Source organism: Phymastichus coffea, unplaced genomic scaffold (assembly GCF_024137745.1).
Source record: "Phymastichus coffea isolate CEN01 unplaced genomic scaffold, Cenicafe_Pcof_1.1 PCOF00156, whole genome shotgun sequence".
Lineage (NCBI taxonomy): Eukaryota > Metazoa > Arthropoda > Insecta > Hymenoptera > Eulophidae > Phymastichus > Phymastichus coffea.
Window position 1 is genome coordinate 312,955 of NW_026706967.1, and position 24,119 is coordinate 337,073.

The 24,119-nt window shown below is 32.7% G+C and overlaps 3 protein-coding genes across 7 annotated transcripts; 2 read left to right on the forward strand and 1 right to left on the reverse strand.

Annotated features, from left to right (window-relative positions):
* The first annotated feature begins 172 nt into the window (after positions 1 to 172).
* Positions 173 to 5,335, forward strand: LOC131672707 (neprilysin-2-like). 5 transcript variants are annotated; one of them, XM_058950111.1, is made up of 10 exons: positions 173 to 183; positions 403 to 594; positions 680 to 754; positions 837 to 1,082; positions 1,150 to 1,358; positions 1,435 to 1,602; positions 1,671 to 2,165; positions 2,250 to 2,541; positions 2,657 to 2,895; positions 2,999 to 5,335. In XM_058950111.1, exons 2-10 carry the CDS (start codon positions 504 to 506, stop codon positions 3,338 to 3,340), a joined length of 2,157 nt encoding a protein of 718 aa, XP_058806094.1. In that variant the 5' UTR covers positions 173 to 183; positions 403 to 503; the 3' UTR covers positions 3,341 to 5,335. The 5 variants fall into 5 exon arrangements, with proteins under 5 accessions (XP_058806094.1, XP_058806095.1, XP_058806096.1 ...); XM_058950112.1 differs by having other exon boundaries at positions 179 to 594; positions 1,150 to 1,287; positions 1,397 to 1,602; XM_058950113.1 differs by lacking the exon at positions 680 to 754 and having other exon boundaries at positions 180 to 594.
* Positions 5,336 to 5,522: 187 nt separating this feature from the next.
* On the forward strand, positions 5,523 to 12,534 carry LOC131672708 (putative sodium-dependent multivitamin transporter). Its single transcript, XM_058950116.1, has 9 exons — positions 5,523 to 5,888; positions 7,335 to 7,463; positions 7,554 to 7,775; positions 7,846 to 8,186; positions 8,289 to 8,408; positions 8,644 to 8,861; positions 8,979 to 9,196; positions 9,363 to 9,625; positions 9,808 to 12,534. The coding sequence occupies exons 2-9, from the start codon at positions 7,347 to 7,349 to the stop codon at positions 10,106 to 10,108; spliced, it is 1,800 nt and encodes a 599-aa protein (XP_058806099.1). The 5' UTR covers positions 5,523 to 5,888; positions 7,335 to 7,346; the 3' UTR covers positions 10,109 to 12,534.
* A 1,288-nt stretch (positions 12,535 to 13,822) lies between these two features.
* Positions 13,823 to 16,623, reverse strand: LOC131672701 (cytochrome P450 4C1-like). The gene is given in 12 exon segments (XM_058950096.1): positions 13,823 to 14,205; positions 14,277 to 14,456; positions 14,560 to 14,728; positions 14,817 to 14,885; positions 14,965 to 15,071; positions 15,166 to 15,265; positions 15,324 to 15,426; positions 15,494 to 15,590; positions 15,665 to 15,850; positions 15,998 to 16,088; positions 16,158 to 16,296; positions 16,616 to 16,623. Coding segments are annotated over 12 exon segments (1,413 nt in total). The 3' UTR covers positions 13,823 to 14,041.
* Positions 16,624 to 24,119: the final 7,496 nt, after the last annotated feature.

A 24,119-nucleotide genomic window follows, 5' to 3' on the forward strand; every position in this document is an offset into this window, starting at 1 on the left:
GTTCAGCTTTAAAAACAAAAGTATTAAAAATATTAAAGGCAAGTGTCTTGTTCAATAAGCGATGACGTAAGCTACTTTTAATGAACAGCGCCTTGAATCTTAGAAGGTCTATTCCATTTATCATACGAGTTCTCTTTTCTTCTAGCCCTCGCTATTTGTCAGTTGTGATAATCTACTTGATCGGTGCGTATCGTCATCATGAAGTTTGCAATGAACTTTAGAGTGGCTTGTTAAATTTTTTTTATTGTATTGCTTTAATTTTGTTAATCAAGAATGAATATACTATTCATAATGAGTAAATTTGTTGATTACTGTTTAAACAGTTATTAAAACAATAGTAAAATCAATGAAATTTAGAAATAAATTTGGTAATATATTGTATAAAATTTTAAAATCACTCAGGCCGTGTTAGCAAGAATTCATGACGCAGTTATTAAATTTTTCTAAACTTCATGAAAATCTTACTTTTTGACCGTGGATAAAACGATTGTTAGAACTACAAAATGTCCTTTAATACAAGTGTCATTATGATTATTTTGATACTCAAGCTTTGGATACATTTTAGAACCTGCGCTAATCCTGGAAAAAATGAAGGTATATACTTTGTGTATCCATATCTATTGAACGTGGTAGATTAGTTTTTATATCAGTTATGATCGTTTATCATGTTAATTTATAGAAATTAAAATTAAACGTGAAGTATCGCAAATTAATAGCGATAGCAAATGTACATCGATAAAGTGTTTAAATGAATGTTAGTAAAAGTCGTTTTTTTAGTATTTTAAATTTTATTGAAACTTTCGCACTGTAATAAGGAAGTCCTATATTGTTTTTAGCTATTTTTTATTTGAATAACATGGATCTTAATGTAGATCCCTGCAATAATTTCTATACATTCGCATGTGGAGGATTTTTAAATAAATCGTCAATACCTAAAGAAGAATTTCTAGTGACGCAATATGGAATATTAAATAAAAAAATTGAGGATGAATTGATAAATGAACTAAATAGTGGACCGCATGCTAATGATTTGGAAGCTTTCAAAGTGATAAAAAGTTTTTATATGAATTGTATAAATGAAAGTAAGTTTTATGAAAAGATGATTTTCGTTCAATGCAGATATATAGGAGGGTATGCATTTGTTCATAGCTCGCATAGAAAATGACGGTATCACTCCAATACTAGAATTGTTGGACAGACTTGGCGGTTGGCCAGTATTAACCGGTGATAAGTGGAACGATGATGATTACCGTTGGGAAAATATCGTTTCTCTTATAAGTAACATAGGTTTGCTACCCGATTTTCCATTTAGAATCGATGTTATTTATTATTTCGATTTAAAAAAATATATCATAGACGTGAGTAATAAATTCACTTTATTTTGACTGAATCCAAGCCAAGCGCATGTTGAACGCCGTCAACATTTTTTTGAAGCTACGGGGACCGATTCTCGAAGTTGATAATGGTTATAACATGACTGATGAGAATTCAAAGCAGTACATCAATTTTATGACGGATATAGCGGTACTTTTAGGAGCTAACAACGAAACTGCATTCAATGACATGCGGGAATGTCTCAAGTTTGAATTGAAACTTTTTAAGGTAACCGAAGTATTTTCAACCGCGAAGCTTTTAGTTTCTTGTGATACTAAATTGATGTGTATAATTAGGTACTATATTCTACTGATGAAACGTATTCGTTTATTCCAACTGAAAAATCAATAAAAGAATGGACCGAAGAATTTCCAGATATATCTTGGTTGAGCCTGTTGAATAAAATTTTTAAACCAAGTGACGTAACAATTGATGAAAATGATATGTTGCTCATAGATAATACTCGTTATGTTGCAACCTTGGCCAAATTATTAAATAACACGTCTAAGCGAATAATTGCAAATCATCAACTATGGAGAATACTTTACTATGATATTACCAAGTTCACGCCAATGGAATTTCGCAGCAAATATGAAAACTTCAAAAAATCGGTTTTGAATAGGGCTGAATCTTTGCCAAGAGAATACGCGTGTCTTAATTTTTTACAGCATCACTCACCCGTTGCTCTCAACTCATTGTATATACATAAGTTTGTGAATAAGAATAGTAATTTCGAGCAGTTGAATATTCTGAAAAACGTCAAAAATCAAATGAAAAAATATTTCAAGAGAGTAAAAACTACACAAATTACGATATTTGTATAAAATTCAATAATTACTCTGGGTATTTAATTATCATGAAAATTTTCTCGACAGCTCGGATGGATCGATGAAGAATTGCGAAACATCGTTCTGGAAAAAATAGATACATTGACAGCATTTATAGGTTATCCAGAAGAATTACTTAACAATACCATAGTTGAAGATTTTTACAAAGAGTCGTCTGTGAATTTAGAAAATGCATTATACAGTTACGCCAACATTACAAGAGTTGAAAAGAATTTCTCACTCAGATTGCTTCGATACGCTCACAGAGCACACGATTGGGCAATAAATGTAAATGTTCCCAAAGTTGGGGCAAACTACGACAGTGACAGTCACCGCATAAGTATATGAGCATTAAAAATTCAATAATCATAATAATGGCTAAGCCAGCTTAATTATATTGGAAATTATAATTGTTTAACAATAAATAAAGATGCTACATTTTTCTGTTACTGTAGATGTTTTGGCCGGAATAGCACAATCTCCATTTTTCGATCTAGATCGACCAAAGTATTTAAATTACGGTGGATTGGGTTTTGTAATAGGTCATGAAATAATTCATGGGATTAACACGAACGATGTTAAAAGGAAACACGCAGTTGCTTTGAAGAGCAGTACCATTAAAGAATATCAGAAAAGAGAAACATGTATAATGAAACAATTTAGCAACTATACTATCAGTCAAGTTTATGGAAATGTGAGTATATTTTACAAACGTAAGCTGTATTTGAATGTTAATTTGTCCAATAACCAATTTTTAATTATGGCTTGTTTTGTCATTGAAATTACTATTCAACTAGGTTGATGGAGAACGTACCTACACGGAAAATATTGCTGATGGTGGTGGATTTCGAATAGGATACTATGCTTACAATTCTTGGGTTGAAAGTACAAATACATTGGAACCACATCTTCCTGGACTTAATTATACACCACAACAAATGTACTGGATCGGCATTGCCTCTGCGTTATGTAGCAAAATTAAGGATGTATCATTGCCAGATTATTTGCGTGATGATCTTCATAGCCCAGACGAAGCGCGGATTAACGTTGGATTTTCTAATGTTGAGGAATTCGCAAAGGATTTTAATTGTCCAGTCGGTTCTACAATGAATCCAGCACAAAAGTGTGTAGTATGGTAACAGTACCAGTTTTTTTATTTAAGCAATTTAATCTTCATAAGATTATTATACTATACGGTAACAATTTACATGGAAAATAAAACTTAAAAATTGTTAATATTGTTCTGCTTAATAAGAATTCAGCAAACAATAATAAATTCTTACCAAATCTTTTGTTTAGAACTTATTTTTCAATTCCTTTTATAAGCTAGAACTTAATGTAGGTATAAATTTTTTAGACTAACATCAACTGATGATTCAGCATATTTCTTTTTCTAATAGAAATTTTTTTATGGAAATAATGTAAAGTATTCCGCATAAATTTTATTATTAAGGTAATTTTAACTAAATGATCCTGAATAATGATTATCATCAGTTTTACACTATTCTGCTCTTATTTTATTGTAACAACAACAATTATTTAATGTTGATCATAAGTAGAAGAAAAAATTAGCTTTTAATTTTAATTTTCTTCTGTTACTTATGGAAGAACCAGGTACAATCTTATGCAACTTTACATTACGCATTCTTTGTCATTTTCAGAACACAATAGACATACAGATAAATAAATTGGACGCAATTATCGTTTATTAAAATTTTTACAAAGTCGCTTTTGTAAAAGTTTAATAGTATTTCGAGGTACCTGCGTGCGGCAACTCACCGTACGCACGATTATTTCAACTTAAAATATGCATTCAGTTTTAAGATAATCATGCGTAGATTATCAGAAAATAAGTCATAAATTAATTATCTGTTTCATTATTTAATTTAAATGTACCAGCGAATTTCTTGTATAAATACGTTTCGTTGACTGCGGATTTGTTTTCTTCGCTCTTCGACCTTTCCACAGCTCAACGTGGTATCGAAAGAAGAAAGTGTTTCATACTATATTTTGATGAGCTTTATTTAATTAAGTGTTCTATACCGAGCACAATTCTTATCCTTAAGATACCTTAGTGTCTCAAATCTTGAGGATTAAGTCCCTCTAGAGCTATAAATGGACCTAAGGTTTCCACCAATTATATTTTCTTTAATTTATTGTCCGTAGTTTGATGTTCTCTTATACTTGTAGATAATTTTAATTAATCAACACTGAAAAATGAATCATATTGCAAGATTAATTATGAGAAACTATTAAAAATTTAAGATAAATAAACATTTAAACAAATTTGTTTTTAGGGGGTGTCCGTCTTGTCCGGTATACATACGTGCAAAGTCACTTTTAATGTTATAAATAATGTGTTTTTATAGAAATATTCGCAATTTGAGATAACAGATATATTAAATATAAATAATCACTGTAACCTTACACTATTTTAAAGTGATAAAACTATTAAACCAAATAAATAATACATGCAATCATACATATCAAAAATCGTTAACTGGACCAGGTTATAGGTGGCAGCAGTTATCACCGTAAGCTTTTGAATGCAAATTTTAAAAAACCGTCTGGGCGCGTGTAATAAATTTCAGATTTAAGGAATTAACAAACACTGAATACGCTGACTGCATTGCATACAATTTGTTGTTTTCTTTTATTTATTGAAAAGTGGCTTTCTAACGTACAATACGAATTTCCAATCTTTTATCGTAAATAAGTTTCAATGTTTTATACTACATAAATATTAATAATATGCAATTTTCTATTAATTTCTTCAAGATATATAGAAAATACAATATTCAATTGAATACAGTTATATGTCAAAAATCTCTCGGAAAATTCTCATATTGCCGAAGAACCCTTAAAGAATTTCTAATATGCGGAGTGTCGCATCAATAAACTTATTTATATTTGTAGGCATGCTGTGTGTGTGTGTATGATGTATAGAGCTATTACCATATCCAAAAATATTAAGTTTAAAATTAAACAAAATGTACGCTCAGGTGTAATTTCCCAGCAATATAAATTGTAATAAAAATTTAAAAGTAAAAAACATGTAAGTGATAAAATGAAAGCTAGAAAACTTGTATATATTTTCAGAGAAATAAAAGGAAAGTCATCTTGAAAAAATATAAGATTTCTTCAGACAAAACTGAAGCGAATACAAAAATTCTATATAAAAAAATGTTATTAATATTAAAATATGTCCCAATAAACCAATCATCACGTGACATGCACGTATTCAGAATTTAATCACGACGAATCAAATTGAACTTCGTAGCAATATGATGTCAGCATAACACGTGATATCTATAGGTCATAGTCCCCATGCTATAGAGCTTAGAATATGTGTGTGTACGTGCTTGCATGTGTGTAGAAATACTATTCGTTTCTAATACTCGTCAGCGTGTGTGTAGACAACATAAGGAATTTAACCTATTCAAGAAATATTACGTGGGTCATATGTCATGGGACGTGATGAACAACAGTGTAGTGGGGAAAACAATAAGTAATGGGCAGGAAAGAGCAAGAGGGGCGAAGACATCACGTAGGGAGAGACTCGTAACAAGAAACGGTTTCGTGGAAGAGCAGGCAGTCCGCAGGCAACATTCGAACGCCGTTGCCTTACAAAATATCTGTTGCTGCTCATGGTGACCACCGTTCTACATTTGTTAAATGAATATCGCAGTAAGTATTGTATTTTATTATATTCGATTGTTCATTGACAACAGTATTTTCTACTAGAAAATCATTTCTTTGAAATAATTCGTCTGCTCCGGTATCGGGATGATTAACTGCATGCCCGTTGGATATTATTAATTTGCGAGCCGCGAAGTTCGAAATCCAAATTATTTTCTAAGATTGAATGTCAATATCATCAAATAGCTTTTTTTCTGGCAAGCTACAGGGGCATAATTGTCAAAATATACCCTTGACCTAACCTCGTTTGGTGTCATCGATGCTCAATCGTCAAAAGTATTTCGGATGTTCAAGTTCGTGGGTTGCAACTTAAGGTTCGGCCAGAGTACGTCATAGTTGAATAAAATACTGCATCTATCGTCATAATTAGTCAATTGATTTTATTGATGAATGCTGCAACCCTCCTGTTGGATAAATAAGTATAATAGAAATCGATTTGAGCTCTGAAGCAAATTGAGTATGTCTCGCGAATCAGATCGATATAGTGAGGTTCTTGAAATAACTTAATATACAACAATTATCTATGTATAATTTTTTTTATCTATTGATGAATAGAATTCTGAAATTACAAAATAATTGATTTAAAAGAAATATTATTTTAAACAATAACTTTATCGTTGATTTCGATTGTTAATGATTTTATAATGGATTTTTAATTTCCAAAGTTTTGATAATACAATATCAGCGAATTCTTATTCAAAATTCTATCTATGAAAAAACAAGAAACTTTTAAAATATTTAATACTATATCAGCTTGATTTACTATTAAAACAATAATTGCAAAGCTTTTATAATGCACAAATTTTTAAAGAATGCACTTAAACAAATACTGTAAATGGGGTCTTTTTTTTAATTTTATGACGAAGAAATAGCTTTTTGGTTTAATATTCACATTTTCTTATATGAACATTATCAAAAGCACCTTTTCAAACAATGTTACTTATCAAAGTTTATTACATAGAAGTGTAATATTGACTTGAAAAGTAAACAGTTTATACTGATATGTTATTATATATCACATGTTTATACAGTAACACAATGACAGTCATTATTTCTTGATCTATTGAAAATGTTGGAGAATAATAAGAAGTTTTTGTTCACAAGAAAATTGAACATTCATTTTATTGATATTTGATTTTCAGTTGATAATATGACGTAATTTAATGAAAAACTAATTAGTCTGGATACTTTTCAATAAAAATTTATTTTTGCCACTGAGTTATTAAAATTTATTTTTGAATTTATAAATCTTGAGTATGAGGATTGCTGTAATTGATTATAATTTATTATATTTCTGTTTCTCAAGTAACAAATCTAAGTTGTTTTAATATTATTTACAAAAATCTCAGTATGTAAATATTATGAAACAAGAAACATGGATGTGTCTCAAAAGTAGTTATTATATTTTATTAATTCCTCATGAATTGTTCACAGTAAGCTGAAGAAATGGGAACAGCAACTTTAGGATGGACTGATTATGCTGTTATTGCACTTACAATGTGCATTAGCATAGGAATAGGACTCTATTATAGATTTTCAGGTGGTCGACAAAAAACTACTCAGGTATAATTAATAAAAATACATTCTTTTTTTCTTTTAATTAATATTCTGAATTTGGATACATTAATTTTGATACTATCTTAATGATTTCAGGAATATTTTTCTGCAAACAAATCGATGAGTATCATTCCAGTTGGTATATCACTTATGGTATCATTTATGTCAGCAATCACATTACTTGGAGTATCTAATGAAAACTATAGATTTGGCACACAGTTTGTTGTAATCAATATAGCTTATTTAATAGGCACACCTATAATTTGTTATGGATTCTTACCTGTATTTTACAAACTTGAAGCAGTTAGTGCTTATGAGGTATTTATATTGTAGACTGCACGAAAACGTGAAATATAAATTATATATAATTTATTTTTATTATTTTTAGTACTTAGAAAAGCGTTTTGGCTATGGAGCTCGTTTAGCAGCTAGTTTTGCGTCATGGATCCAGTTACTTTTATATTCTGCAGTAGTTTTATATGCACCAGCCATAGCATTAGAGACTACAACAGGACTGTATGGAAATTGGTGTATAATTTCTATTGGTTTAGTATGCGCTTTCTATTCTGCAATAGGAGGAATTAAGGCTGTCTTAATAACTGATGTCTTCCAAGGGATTCTTATGTTTGTCTCACTTTTTATTGTAATTATTACTGCTGCTCATAAAATGGGTGGTTTGACTGAAATTTGGCACATCGCTGCTCAAGGTGGGCGCATTGAATTTGATAAGTAAGCATTATTGTAATAATAGAAATTAAGATTAATTTTTTATAATTTATCAAGGGAATATTTCATATACTTTTTTAATGAAAACTTTAACTTGATTCACAGCATATCTTTAGATCCTACTGTTCGCCACACATGGTGGGGCCTTTTAATTGGAGGTTTGTTCACTTTCCTTTCCCTTTTTGGAGTAAACCAAGTTCAAGTACAACGTATAATGACTCTAAAGTAAGTGTGTCTGTGTGTGTGTCTGTGTGTGCGTGTGTGCGTATGTATTAACAAATTGGTCCCCTGCAAGCCTTCATTACTAATAACTACATCTTTCCATATTCAATTACTCTAAGTTTTTACATAAATTTCAGTTCCTTGACAACATCTAAATTTTTTTGTCGAAAAATTTATGTTAAAAAGCTTTTTAATTCATAGATAATTTCTGTTAGTACAAAATTATTGTTTGTTTCAGGAGTTTGAAATCAGCTAGAATAGCTTATTGGCTTAATTGGCCGATTTTAACATGGCTTTCAGTGACAACATGTTTTAGTGGCCTTGCAATATATAGCTATTATCATAATTGTGATCCGATAAAAGATGGAAAAATATCTGCACCTGATATGTTGATGCCATATTATGTAATGAATACATTATCACATTTACCAGGTATACCTGGTTTGTTCATAGCTGGTAAGTAATTAATTTCAAATCAGTTCCCAAAAATTAATGTATTATTGAGCTAAGAACGATATACGATTGACAATGGTTAAACAAGAAAAATGTATGAAATGCTTTGTATCTTTTTAGGAATATTTAGTGCTAGTTTGAGTACAATATCCGCAGGCTTGAACTCATTAGCAGTAGTTACTCTAGAAGACTATCTCAAACCAGTTTACACAACATTTTCAGGCCGTCAACTTTCAGAGTCTAAATCTATAGTATTAGGAAAGCTCTTTGTAATTATTTTTGGAGTTGCTTGTATTGCATTAGCTTTTGCAGCTCAATTATTAGGAGGAGTACTACAGGTACTTATTTTTTTTCATATAAAAAGTTGATTATTCATTAATAGCCACACATTAAAATGAAAATTAATAAGATTTATAGAAATTACATCTTTTTGGATAATATTTGTTTATATTTAATGAAAGAAAACATATTAAATTAACTTATAAATTTTTTTGTTTATTACAGGCTAGTTTAACTATTTTTGGTGCTGTTGGTGGGCCACTGCTTGGTATTTTCACTTTGGGAATGTTAAGTGAATCTGCAAACCAAATTGGTGCTATAACTGGCGTTTTAAGTTCTCTTGCATTTACACTATGGATTGCTTTTGGTCAACCGAGACCCCCATTAATACCTTTACCATCGTCAACCTTGGGCTGTGATAATAGTCCCTTAAGTACAGATATTTTTAACACTACTGAACCAGTCACAGAGTTGTTAGTTAGTCCTTCGTACGTATTAATTTCATCTACATGTAAAAATGTATCTGTAAAATATTCTTCTCTTTCTATTTGATTATTTATGTGAAATAGTACATATTATAGAATCAAGTTTACAAAATTTGCAAAAAATCTATATTACATTGTTATTTGTGGACATCATTAACAATATCTTTTTAAAACTTTCATTTCAGGAGTTATTTATCTTATTTTTACCTGTACCGAATCTCTTATATGTGGTATAGTGCTATTGGATTTACAATCATGATGACAATTGGATACATCGTAAGTCAATTAACTCGTTGCATGTGCAATAACCGTAATGAAGACTTGAATCCAGATTTATTTTTCCCTTGTATTGCAAAACGAATAATGCTTCGAAGAAATCAAGGACAGGAAATAAATGCTAATAATTTAACGTCCGATGCACTTTACGTTTTTAATCACAAGAACAGAAATTCTGATAAATATAAAGATCAAAATAGTCAATTTTAATGTTAAATTGTTAAATTAATGCATAGTACTTATATTTTGCAAGAAGTTTCAAAGTGTATTAATTCTATTTGTGATGAATTTTATATGAAAATATGAAAATCGAAACAAATATTTTATGCTTAAAATTAAGGAATTTTGTTTATCATTTATGTATTATTTTGAGAAATTACAAACAGTTTGATTTTATTTTCACTAATTTTACTTATTGTACGGAAACTTTTAATCAACATTGGTTTTGAACTTTACTACATTCCTTTATTGTTATTACTACTATTACTATAAATACTACTGTTATATTATTTGATATGTACTTTAAATGAAAATTTGTGTGTGTGTGTGTGTGTGTGTGTGTAGAAGAGTGAGCTATCTGCATAATTGTTAGCTCGGAACCCAATGCTTTGATGTATACGGACAATAATATGTGATGATGCGTCATCACACAAATATTTCCGGCACTGCGGCAGAACAGCCACGACCGCATACACCGCCCACGCACTCCCGGATCTCGCGAACTATGACCTCTAGAAACCTCCCTGACCGATTCGCACGACCCTTACGCTCGCGTACAACCCCTCGCGCACTCACGACCCGATCCGACCCTCCCCCGGGGAGCTAGAAGCCCCTAAAGTTTTCAGCCGCGATCAGCTGATCGCAAGCCCCCGTTAGTTAAGGCAGACCTAGCTAGACTAGAAGTAGGAGCGACCGAGCGCGTGAGAGCGAGCGAGACCGCCGATGCTAGACCGATCGGAAGCGAGCGAGGGGAATCGGTAAGACCAACGAGCGGTAGATAGAAGAGGATAGACAAGCGACGCTATCTGACCAGCCAATCGTTATCGGCTTAGGGGTGGTTAGACTTATGAGAGAAAACCGACGCTATCTTCGCGACCAGTAGGCAAATTAGGCGCGAAGGACCGACCAATAAATAAATTGCGCGGGTAAAAAACATCAAAATAGACGGCGCTGAGACCTGGCTTAGCAACAAGCTAGCCAATCAACAACAACGAAGGGGAAGTAAACTAGGAGAAGCGGCGCGTCGCCGAAAAACGGCGCGCGAGTAGTAACCGTTAAGCCTCGACGGAAGGACGTCCGCCGAGCCTCGCTGTTGCGCGGTACGAAGAAGTGAGTGAGAATAAGGGAAATAGTAGAAGAAGCTAGTGATAGAAATAGAGAAAGAGATAGTGAAAGTGGAAACAGTAGAAGAAGCTAGTGAGAGAAATAGAGAAAGAGATAGTGAAAGTGGAAACAGTAGAAGAAGCTAGTGATAGAAGTAGGCATAAAGAGACAGTGAAAGTGGAAATAGTAGAAGAAACTAGTGATAGAAGTAGGCATAACAGAAATAACGAATAGCAATAAAATAAAAGGATAACGATAACGAAAAAATAACAGAAATAATAGAATAAAGAAATAGCGATAGCAGAAATAATAGAATAACGAAATAACGATAACAGGACTAACGGAATAACGATAACGGAAATAACAGAAAAATAATAGAGTAAAATTAATAGAATAAATCTAACGGAATAACGATAACACAAGAGTAAGTACCCTTCCCTTACTATCGATTTTCTATGCATGATCAATAATCGCGAGTTTGCCGCGCATTGTCGACCGCCGCGTTTTCGGGAGTGCCGTACGACCTTCGCGCGTCCGACAGTAGTATTCGACCGCTTATTGCTAACCACCGAAAATCCTTTGTCGAACCGGCGTATAATCATTGCCCGCAATTTGAAGTTGTCGAACGCTCGCGTTTCCGGGAGTGCCGCATGACCTTCGCGCGCATTATACCTTGACCGAAACGTTGCCGTTATCCCCAAGTTTCTTATTACGTTGTTTCTTTGTTCCGCGCCTGAAATAATCGCATGACCGCCGAATGTTCGCGCACGGAATCCCGCACGACCTTCGCGCGCCCGTTGCCATTGCTGTATATGTTTTCGCCACCGACCTTTCGGGAATAGTTTTGAGTCACCGTGTTGCTATCATCCGTGGAGCGAGTTTCCTTAGCGCGCGTCTTTGAATTCCTTCTGAGTCGATCTAAACATCGCACCAGCCGCGTTAGACCTTCATTCGACCGGTAGGATTCGGATACATTCGCTTTTATTTTGTTCGCGATCGTCGCTATAGGTATCGTCAACACCACGAACAGCAGTCAACCTTCGCGCGACCGATCGAATTCCTGAGCGTAATTGTTTTGAACGAGCTGGAATTTTCCGCGAATAGATAAACCGACGTTACGTATCCGAACACTATCTGAAGCCCGAAGCGTTCGACCAAGCCATTGTTCGTCTAAGCCGACTTCGTGCCGTAGTACGCCACTCGCGTCCCCGATAACCCAAATTAGGCTGACCATAGCAACGGGTAGACCACTGGGGTTGACCTGGGGTTTTTCTTTTGCGTAATAAATCCGAATTATCTTTACATCCGACTTATTATTGACTATACCCACTTGATCGCCCCATCCCCCGTAGCTTTCGTGATCGGTTTGAGGTTAATAAGCGCGTACGCGGCTGCCCTGATCACCGCCTAACCGATAGCCACCGTCGCCGCCACTACGCCACCAGTCCAGGGAAGGAGCTATCATCCCCCGAACCACTAGCCGCCAACCGGAGCGCCCCTGCGACGCCCCCCTCGATGTACCCGCTTCTGGGATTGAGAGCCGCCATGCCCCGAAACATCTAGCTAGCCGAACGAGCCGCAGCCGTGGGTGGCCTTGGAAACCACCCGTTGCCCCCCTTCTTTCCCCTTCGCTCGATACGATTTAGATTCGACCGAATCGTCGCCTAGGACTTCGCGCCCCCGCTTCACTCTTCACAGGTGATAGCCGGCCACGCGCGCAAAGAACCCCGACGGCGACGAGGAGAGAGGCAACGGGGAACCACCCGACCTCACAGCGACCAGCAGGACCACCGAGCCGAGAACCGGCCAACGTTGCAGCGCTACCACGCTCTCCTAACGCGAGAGCACGGTAGCTGGCGCCCAACTTAAACAAAACAAAGCTGCACACGTTGTCTCGGCTGACTGCGCGCCGCTGGCGACAGTGCGAGACCGGAGAAATACCGTCTGTTATTTTTCCCCTCCCTCTCCCCCGTCGCAAATATTATACAAAAAATATATTTCTTTTTAAACATAAGTAAAAAAACGGAAAGTTATAGGTGTATAGAATAATACTGTATAAAAATGAACTTAATTGATTCTACAATAAATTGAAAATGAAAAATGCAGCTGTTTACCATTCGGAAGAAGTTCACGCAATGCTTTACAATAAGTGGTATTAGAAAATAAATATAATTTATTTGTAAGCCATGTGACAAAAAGATTCGAATGTTTTTCATTCTCTGAATTACTAAGGAAACTTTAATAAGAGTCTCATACATAAATAAAAATATTTTTTATAAAAAGTTATTGTTATTGTTAAAATCTTAAGATATCTGGGTAGTGCCGTTATAATTTTTATTGTTAAAGTTGTGAATATCTCAGGTATGGATATTTGTACTACTATTTTGTAACATAGTACTAAATGATATTATTTTACAACGTGCGTATTGTTTGCAAAGTTTTGTATTTTATGATGTGGTATAATTTGAAGTTTTTGATTGACTGATGTGCGTTCTGAAAATAAAAAATTGTCCATTTCATCTAAATGAGAGAATACATCTTAAAATATTATAAAGAAAGACACGACGAAAGACTTGCTAAAAAAATACTTTCTTATTGTTATGTTAAATGGTTTCGATTACAAATAAAATGCTCCTATTAATAAAAAAAATGTTTTTACCAAATTATCTCTTTCTAAAGTCATATTTCATTTATAAATGAGAAAACTGAATGATCAAAACCAATTAAAGATAAATCCATTTCTCTGACTGCAGCAATGATAATAAAAACTACGTTTTAACACATGAAATCATAAATATGATTAAATTAAGATAATTAAAATCAATCATCAATCCTGATAAATTTTGTGTGGATTGATTTATATGGACGAATCACAATATCCATTAATAACTCCATATCAGCCATTCGATCGATAGGTTCTAATTTATAGTTGTGCAAGATGCGAGCGATCAAGGATTTTAACTCCATCATTGCAAACTTTTGACCTAAAATAAAAATCAATACTTTTAGTATGCTCGAATTCGTAAATTTCACATAGTTCAAATTAGGTAATTACCAATACAATTACGAGATCCAGCACTGAACGGTATGTATGAATATGGATGACGAACTTTAATTCGTTCAGGTAAAAATCTGTCCGGATCGAATTTATCTAGATCCTCCCAAAAGTTTGGATCTCTATGAATATCATATAAATGATACATAACTTCAGTAGCAGCTGGGATTAAGTACTTTTCTGTCAGTTGTAAATAAAATAAAATAAAACAATTTTGTTAAGGCATTTTAAATATTTGATATATTTAAATAAAATTTAAAGTATCTTGTTAAATTGATTTTACTCAATGGTAAATTTTCTGATGCAATACGTGAGATAGTTGCTACGGGAGGATATAGTCGAAGTGATTCTTTAATATATCTTTCAAGATATTGAAATTCATGCAAATTCGGCATTTCAATGTTACCTTTATTTTTATCTAAAATATCTTTTACCTCGCTTCTTGCTTTATTCTAACATAATCATTTTAATTTAGTAAGTGATATTTATTATCAATTAAAAATTATAACAATTATTTTATTAAAATACTTATTGATTTACCTGTATTTCCGGGTACTCGGATAAAAGCATTAAAGTAAATGTCATACACATTGCAGTTGTGTTGTGACCCTAAACCAGTGATAAAACATAAGAAAAGCTGAAGAGGTATTATTTATTTTAAAAATGAAAATTCTTTTTATGTACGTACTTCAAACATGAAAGTATTGACTTCTTCTTCTATGCCTTCATCATCTATCAAATGATCTTGTTGCGCTGATAACTAAAGATCAAGCATAGATAATCTCTTTCTGCAACCTTGAAAAAGAAATGCGAGAATGATGTAGTGTACGTACTTGTTATTAGTTGTGTTTTTTATGTTAAATAAAAATAACAATGGTGCTATATCTACCATAATAAACTGCATCTGACTTAGATTCATCATTATTAAAAACTTCTGTTAAGAACTTGTTATTAGTGTGCTTGTGATATTCTTTGCATTCATTAATGACCTTGTAATTATTTGAATAATCAGAAATTCGCTTTAATCAAAGAAGTAATGATACTTACTCTATTCGTAAATTTATGAAGAGTTGCGAGAGCTTTCTTTTCCATTCTTCCTAGTTTGCATAGAGAATTCATCATCCAATCTGCTATATATGGTCGACTAATTCTGAATATTAATCCTTGTGAATTAAAATGTTTCCTAATGTATAACATGTTATTATTTTTGTACTTACCTATAAACAATGACACTTCCCATATCGTAAACTACTTGTTTGTATGCATCGGCAGTTTTTTTATTAACATTGTTAAATGATACTCCCATAGCCGATTCTGAAAATAATATTCATATTCTGCACTGGTTGTATTGAATTACAGATATTGTAAAAGTAAAATCGATTGTATACCTAAAATAATGCTCAAGGTGTATTCTGAACATAGAGGTACCAAACTTTTAACTGTTTTTCGGCCTTCTGATTTCAAAACTTCAACAAACTTTGTACCATTTTCGTTTGTTATGTCCACATATTTTTGAAGGATATTAAAATGGAATGCCGGCGTCAACATTTTCCTTCTTGTACGCCATTTATCACCTGTAAAATTTATTTAGCTTATATTAGTATAATCGGTCAAGCTGAAATTGTTTGCACAATTTCAACATTCTCTAATGAAAGTTTACAAATCGGTTATTATTGCAGATAATTAATATTTTTTAAAACAAATTTAATTGTAAAACTTACCATTACTTGTTAACAAACCAGTTTTCATCCATGAATGAAGGTAACTGTACATAGGACCTTTATCAATACATTTTTGGTTCGTCAAGAGAAGCTTAGAAATAGATAAAACGTCATTTTATTCGTGTTAATTTCAATTTTACAATATTTAACTTTCGTTTACCTCTACGTCATCCGGGTGCCGAATACTGATAACAACTCGATGAAAACCCAGATGAATTTTGAAAGTAGGATAGTATTTTCTCGTCAGATTTCGAATTACGCTCCATTGTTTTTCTGAAGAAAATATGTAAGTTTCAGTGCTGCATATGAATAAATTGTCACTTTGATTTAGGTAAATGACACATTGATTCAATGATGGCAATACATAACTTAATTTTGTTGTGATCATAAAACTTCAAAACACCTTTTAAAGTTAATACATTTAACACATTTTAAACATAAAGATACATTGAAATAATAATATGTATGATATTACCAATCGGAACATTGACGTCTCAAAGATTTCCGAGTAATGGAAACGGCGGTGGGCCCGGTACTTTTGCCAATAAATTATTTGTTTTGCCATTGTGAAAATAAAAACGAAGAATAATACACGCAAGTAAAAATAACAAAAAATACACTGCCATGGTTCGACCGAGAATGGAAAAGACTCTACGGAAGCACGGTATATATATTGAGTGCCTGACGAGTTACAACGTGCGACTAATGCTTTTCTTAATTTTCAGCTCTCTTATTGGTCAATTCAAGATAATGCGTATTTAAGAAACGTTCAATAATATGAACGATTTCCTCCTAATGTTTGTGCAATGTACTATTTTAATTAATGCTGTAATATTATGCTACAAAATACAAAGCTATGTAATGTGTCATTAATAACATTAGCGGCATGTTTTCTTGAAAAGCATGTCAAACTTTTAAATAATAAATTTTCTTCTTAGATAACGTTTAATCATTAAAAGGCATTTAAATCTTTACAAATTATTAAAGAACTTTAACTGCAAAGAATTACATTGAAAATTGTTTTTTTTTTAATTAGAGCAATAATAGTTGAGAGATGAAAATAGGGCTTGACTATAAACGCGCGCGCGCGCGCGTGTACACACACATTTTGGGCAGTTTCTAAAAACATCATTTCCGTAGTTAGCAATCTCGACATAGAAAAACTTCGACTATACGACATCGAAAATTTTCACTTTTATAAGACTTCCTCTTCAAGAAAGCAGAAGTAAATGTTTAAGACGTTTTTTCTTTTTTATTTTTATATATATATTCGTGCATTAGTTTTTCTGAATAGTCTTTTTGACGATTATTAATCATAAAGCCTATTCAGTTTTATATTAACTTTATAGCTCCATAGGTGAAAAAGTCATGTTCTTCAATTCCTTGTACCCTTGTTTTAAAATAAACTCTCATCATTTGAGAACTTTTCTTGTTTTGTATGCAGTGCCAACTGCACCAAAGTGTTGAATGTTTATAGAAAGATCAACGCGTCATTGTTTTTCTTTTCATGATAAAAATTGTAATAAAGTTATAGAGATCTATGTGATTGGAATTACCAGTCGAATACTTTGCCATATTACAAATGAAAATAAATTTACGTATCAGGAAACTCAATCAGACAAATATTTATTTAAATTCGAATATTAATGTTCTATAGGTTTCTTTTTTGTTATATATTGATTGCTAGATTAAAAAAATAAATAACGATACCAAGAACTATGAGCATTGATAGCAATAATAGTCCTGATTCTTGTAATAAAAAATAGTGAGAGAAGATAATTACAAACATGATACATTTGGATACGAATCGGGCTACAATCTTAATAAAATAACTATTATATTTATAAAAATATAGAACAATATATAAAGAACATAAGATGAATATTAATTATTTTACTTTTGGTCAAAATATGTTTTGTTTATTAGTAAGTTAGATGTAAAGATATAAGTTCCTAAATATTTTTTATTTTATTGAATTGAGTCCGCTGTCATTTGGTTGGAGTATTTATAGTAACAAATAAATAGTGTACTCATTATAACTCAGGACTGACCGCTAATTAACGTAGAATAAAATATTTATAATAATAATCTTACATGGAATTCACGAGAGAAATAATAAAAAAGGTGCATCGACGGTCACTGTCTTGATCACAAACTTGATAAGGAGCGCATCGCCAAGATGTTACAGGAGGCTACGACCGACAAAACCAGAAGAAGACAAAGCTGTTATATAATGAACATAAGATAGCGCGGAAGACACTAACCAAGACTATAAAAGATATTTCAATACTCCCCGTGCGCGAGGATTGGATTGACGCAGGTTCGGAAAAGTGAGCGTGCTTCAAATCTCATTTCGCATACGTCGAGTCGACAAATAAAGTTTACCCTCGTGTAGTCTCTTTATCCACACTTCGCTCACGTACAAACATCCGCACGAGGCCGAAATCACATTCTTCCATTAGAATCAAGATGTCCTCGATCAAGACGTCATCGATATAGCCGCATTACGCTCACACTATATTACTGTACGTATCTTGGGTTCAAATTAGTATTTTAATATTAGCCAACAAGTCATGAATTTCTTAAGCAATTACAAATCAATTGGTTACTTGACTATACCTGTAACTTAATTATAAAAAAATATGATAGCGGTTTAACAATGAAATGTTTCGCGATGCTGCATTTTTTGGTTTGTTAAATTGCAATCTTATCGGTTATAACGAATATTTGTGCAATTATAAAAAAGCGGCAGATTCTTCGTAAAATAACGAATGGACTGATAGGTCAAACGCTTTTGTAACTTCATTAGAAGCTTAAATATATCTAAGAATGTTTATTGTGTTAGATATAATATAATCATAAATGATAGACAATTATTTTAAATTCTTGAAAAATGTAATTAAATTTCGTTATTTTAAGAGAAGTCTTGAAACTTAAAATATTTCTAGTACGAGCGTAGGAAAATAGTTAATAATGGTACAAGGCTTTTTTTATCAAAATCAAGCTGAGATATTTGCTATGACTACATGTTAATGTTAAAAATTATGCACACTCGTAACAATTGTATGGCTTTTACAGATGCGCGTGCACAAATAATTACAGAAAAAAGAGAAAAGTATTAATACAGCAACGGTAATGGCTCATATAGTACACGAATTCTAATGTTGAATTTTGCCATATAGATACATTAGATACATGCGCTGATGCGTAATTTCACGCTTAGATCAGTCATCAAGTACTTTGAGTCACATCTTTGGATGAAGCTATAAAAAAATTTAGATCTGTTAGATCTCCATCGGATAGTCTCGTCAACGATAGGACTACTCAAATTGATTGTATCTGTGATAACTTGAATTTGTACGAGCGTCATCGCAACAATTGTCAATTACAAAGTACTATTAATTATTCTAGAATAATAGCAAGGTAAAGACCATTATTTGTTTCTCGCGCAAGATATAGTTTGTTTTCGAATTTTACAAGACAATATGCGCAGGCTCGATTGATAAACTCTTAGGTTAAGGAAGAATTGGGACACCGTAAGGAGCAGCGAATCTGATAAGCACGTCGACTGATCAATGACATTGAAGTAGAATGACCGACTAATTAACTTGTTTTTGACGCCGTACGATCAGACGTCGTTATAGCATTTATTTACATCACATGTTTATTGCTCTCCATGAAATTTCCATTGGCCAAGACAATTTATAAGCTACTTGTATATTGCGAAAGTCAGATATATGAATATTTTATAAAACCCAGAGTGCTTTTTTGAATTATTGCATGTATTGTTAACAAAAATCGTTGTATAAACACATCTTATTTTCTTTCAACTAAAGTTCAAGTTACAGTGAGTACATAAAGTTCGATGATTACGATAAATGCTGTAATAGTATTATTGGACGTATCATCAATTGAGTTTGCTATGTATGACATACGTACAGATTCGATTAAACGAATCGTACATACTAATAAGCCGCACGCATTAATGAAACTATCTTCCGGTAATGTGCAACAATTTCTCGCACACATTTTTTCGTTATCGTTTACTACAATTCGTGACATTTCCCAACAAGACGTATCATCATTTCAATCTGACATATTCCTTAAGTAAGTACCGCATAAGTGAAATAATAATCGTCATAAATTAGTGACAGTACGCTTTGTGCATCAGTTTCCACAAACTCCCCGCGAGATTTGTTTAATAACACTTGTGGCAACATCGAGCATGACGAATTACTTAGCAGCAACTGCACCACCGTGCGTCGCCATCCGGCTGTCATAATGACTATCGGCGAATAAAATCGAATGACAGCACGCGGAAACTACGTCAATCGAGAGACAAGTCATGAGAAAGAAAAAACGACAATCGGTCCTGTAAACGCTCTTGTTGCATCAAGTGCAATTAGGACGAAAATTTACACTCACACGCACGAGACGGCCATCATTCTCATCCACGTTATGCTGTTGTGTGTATAAAAGTCGAAGAGTCGCAAACGAAGAAATAGCCGAGGCGGATCGAGGCGACCATTGCCAGTTATAACCAGTTTCAATTTAAAGTTCATGCCTGCGGCTTTTGCTCGTGATATATACCAACCAATATATTGGCTTTCCTGACGTGCGTTTCTATAGTGGTCCTTTTTCTTCGCGTGCGATTTAGCCCGTTTTTATTTGTGTTGGTTTGCTATAAAGAGATGAGCCTTCTCTGCTGACGTTACAGCACGGGCTATAGTACGAAGCGATAGACTTGCAGAAAGATCTGCCGCTTCGCGTGCGATGAACAATCAATTTCGGAGTTTCTCGGGCGACAGATTTCGATATGCGTCATTACCTAGTTCCAGTGTATTATTCATCAAGCGGTCACCGTTTAGTCTGCCAGATGGTTCTTCAATATAAAGCCGCTTTCTTCCGTATCCGTAGCGACACTCGCTTCATTTTTTAACTGCTCCAGGTTTCAGATAATGATTCTGAGCCACAAGAGATAATTCATTCGATTTCATAACCATTTGACTTTGTGTCAAATTTGTGTCAAGTCCTAAGCTCTAATAAGATACAAATAAAGAACTGTTAGCGTTTTTTTCGATGAAACAAGTTATTTTGGAAGCTATTTTATTTCTACTTCTTTATTATGCATTTTTCAACTCTTAATTGTGACTTTAGCAAGCGCAATAGAAAATGAGAAATTATTAACATTTTTTCGGAGATATTAATTTTATTTATCGATTAATGAATATTATCAGAACAGATTTCAATGTCTTAAAAGTGACAAGCTGTGGATGTATCCTATGACTTGATCGTCAAAGCGCAACGTGTCTCACGTAAAAGGTGAAAACGAGGGTAGTGAACCTATAACCGGAATTGATAGTAGGTCTCAATCACTTCACCAACAGACAACAGGGAGATTTATTGATCTTTCTTCGTTTTCCTTTGGAGCATTTGGCCATTTATACAGCGTATATGTCGGCAAACTGGTTTAATCTCGATCATCGTCACTAATGCGCAAATGGTCAACTATTTTAAAACGTACGCTGTTCAGTGATGTACAACGATTTGCACGTTGTACACAGAGTTGTCAGGTCATTAAATGCATATTTACTCTATGTACATTCGGCAGTAATTACTGCTTGATACGACATTCCTCTGGGATTTTGTTCACGATGACTAGATTTTTCCGATAAGGTTTACGAGGATAACGAGATCTTCTAAGAGTTTCAATTTAGTTAATTTACTTTAAGTTTCTCACTGCTCGAATATGACGTATATATTCCATATATATTCCGGGCTTTTCAATGCGCCATTTTCAATAAACTGCATGTTAAGTATAATCAATATGCAACAAAAAGGTCTTTCCAATGGCGTATATGCATGTCTTGTACTGTATTGAAAAAGTGGAGTAATATTAGTAGTCTTCCAGTCTGTTTTGAATATTAGGTTTCTATTTTGACGATGTAAAAAACCTAATTTTCAGTATTATTATGGGAAAATCGCACTCGCGAGCATTTTGTTGCGTATAAGTAAATTTACGATGATAACTGTCTCTATTACCTATTTTCATGAACTACACAGATTAATCAATCACGCTATGCCGCAGATATCTTGAAATATTACAATGTTAATAGTTTTAAAGTATTCATTCGTTACATTACTATGACAGTTTTCTTTTTCGTTGCTTGATTAATTCTCTTCAGTAAATATCACCTGATACGAAACTATTTTAAAAAACATAAAATTTCACTCTAGTTACTCGTCGCTTATATTCTTACTTAGAAGATACTGCGTCCGTCTTTGTATATAAATTCGATAGCGCGGGATTAGCAACTCAGAGTTTTGCATATTAATTTGAGTGGACTTATGCCTAATTTTAAATGCATCTTTAATATAAAGAGAATACATCTTTGGAAGTTTTCATAAAAGAATTCTTCAATTCATAAATTTGGTTATTACGTCAATCCAAACTAAATCGCTATTTTCATTTATTAAGTACCACCGCGTGACGTTAGGACTGTTATAAAGCTGTAGCTTGAAAAAGCGTACATCAATATAATTCATACGATATCTGGTCACGATTCGAAGCGCGGATGTTTTTTTATCAGATGGCCCCATGAGTATCGAAGTGTAATCTGCTCAAGTGAAAAGGGTGTCGCACTATATTACTCGCAATTATAACAATAATATATAATTGAGAAAAAGTTCAAAATTTTAAATTGATGTTAGGCGTTCAAAAACTTTATAAGTTTTGTGGTAATTACAATTCTTTATAAGCGTTGCAAAGCAAACAAGTTTTTATTTAAACCAATTTTTTTATTTAATAAATCGTCATGCAAAAAATTGAACAACAACTTTTCAATTTCAACATTGAGAGATATCTAAATTTCACGATTAAATTATTGAAAAATTTAACTGGGCTACAAGTGATATACGAAAAGAATTTTTATTTTTTGCAGATAAACAACAAGAGGAATTCATCTTCTCGAAGAGATAAAACATTCTTTAGATAAATCGATAGTCAACAAATTTCAATAACACTGCTGGAATGGCTGCATTGTTACATCTAAAATAAACGTGCTCTTGCTAATTTCAGTGTTATTTATCATATACATGAAACGCAAGTATGCAAGACGTATATATTAACTTGCATTAACACTGGATGCGACATTCAAGATCCAAATAGTTTCACAGATTCTTTTTATTGACAATTTAGTTTCAGTTAGTTATTAAAATTATCTTATATAATCAATTGATTTATCGGGAAATAAATATCTAATATGTATTGCTACTCGCAATTTTGTGCTATATTACCAAATGTATTTACCTTTTAGTAATCTAGAATTTTTATGCACCTCATCAGTAAGTTAGATGAGAAAATTTTCCAATCATGACTCGTGGCTTATTTGTTGATGATTTAAATTAGTAAAACTGATTTTATCCATTCGAGCAAACTGATAATACAAATTTGCACTGTCAGTTGCATAAAATAAAAATAAGTATTTCGTTTTATAATTTATAAAAGAAACTGTTATCAATCACAATATATTTTGATAGAGCAAAATCAGGATACCTCGATTATCATTTTGGATAATAAGTTACTTAATCGATATACTATTCAGAAATTATTGTATTAAGCGCTTTTATTTTTCATCTGTAATATTTCATTGTAAATATAAATAATGGCTAACTGAATAGATAATTATAAAAGTTGACATTTTTTCTAAAACAGCTAATTATAAGTTTCAATAACAACTAAGTTAAGCCACAGATTGAGATTTAGCAAATTCTTACTTCGAAAAGTAACTTCGAGAATTAATGCTTTCTTTGAGAGTTACTCTAAATTATTAGTTGTAAAATTTAAAAAAATATTATAATTTTGTAAAGTAAATATCAATATTAATTCGTATTCTACAAGCCAATGAATGGTGAGACCGAAATGAAAAAAAGTTTTTCTATCAAGAAGGTTTGTTAATAAAATATGCATGCTGCGATTTTAAAAACATAGCTTTTTTTAACTATGGAACTGTAAAAATGAAGTGAATACTAAGAGAAATAAATACAAAAGGATTGATCCGTGTAATCATAAATAATTATATGAAAAACGAAAAAGAAATAAGCTCTTAAATTTGCTGTATAC

Coding starts and splice junctions, on each gene's coding strand:
- LOC131672707 (XM_058950111.1), top strand. CDS start 504: ATGTCCTTTAATACAAGTGTCATTATGATTATTTTGATACTCAAGCTT. Junction 595..679: donor TAATCCTGGAAAAAATGAAG/GTATATACTTTG, acceptor GTTAATTTATAG/AAATTAAAATTAAACGTGAA. Junction 2,542..2,656: donor CAGTGACAGTCACCGCATAA/GTATATGAGCAT, acceptor CTGTTACTGTAG/ATGTTTTGGCCGGAATAGCA.
- LOC131672708 (XM_058950116.1), top strand. CDS start 7,347: ATGGGAACAGCAACTTTAGGATGGACTGATTATGCTGTTATTGCACTT. Junction 8,187..8,288: donor GGGCGCATTGAATTTGATAA/GTAAGCATTATT, acceptor CTTGATTCACAG/CATATCTTTAGATCCTACTG. Junction 9,197..9,362: donor TATTAGGAGGAGTACTACAG/GTACTTATTTTT, acceptor TGTTTATTACAG/GCTAGTTTAACTATTTTTGG.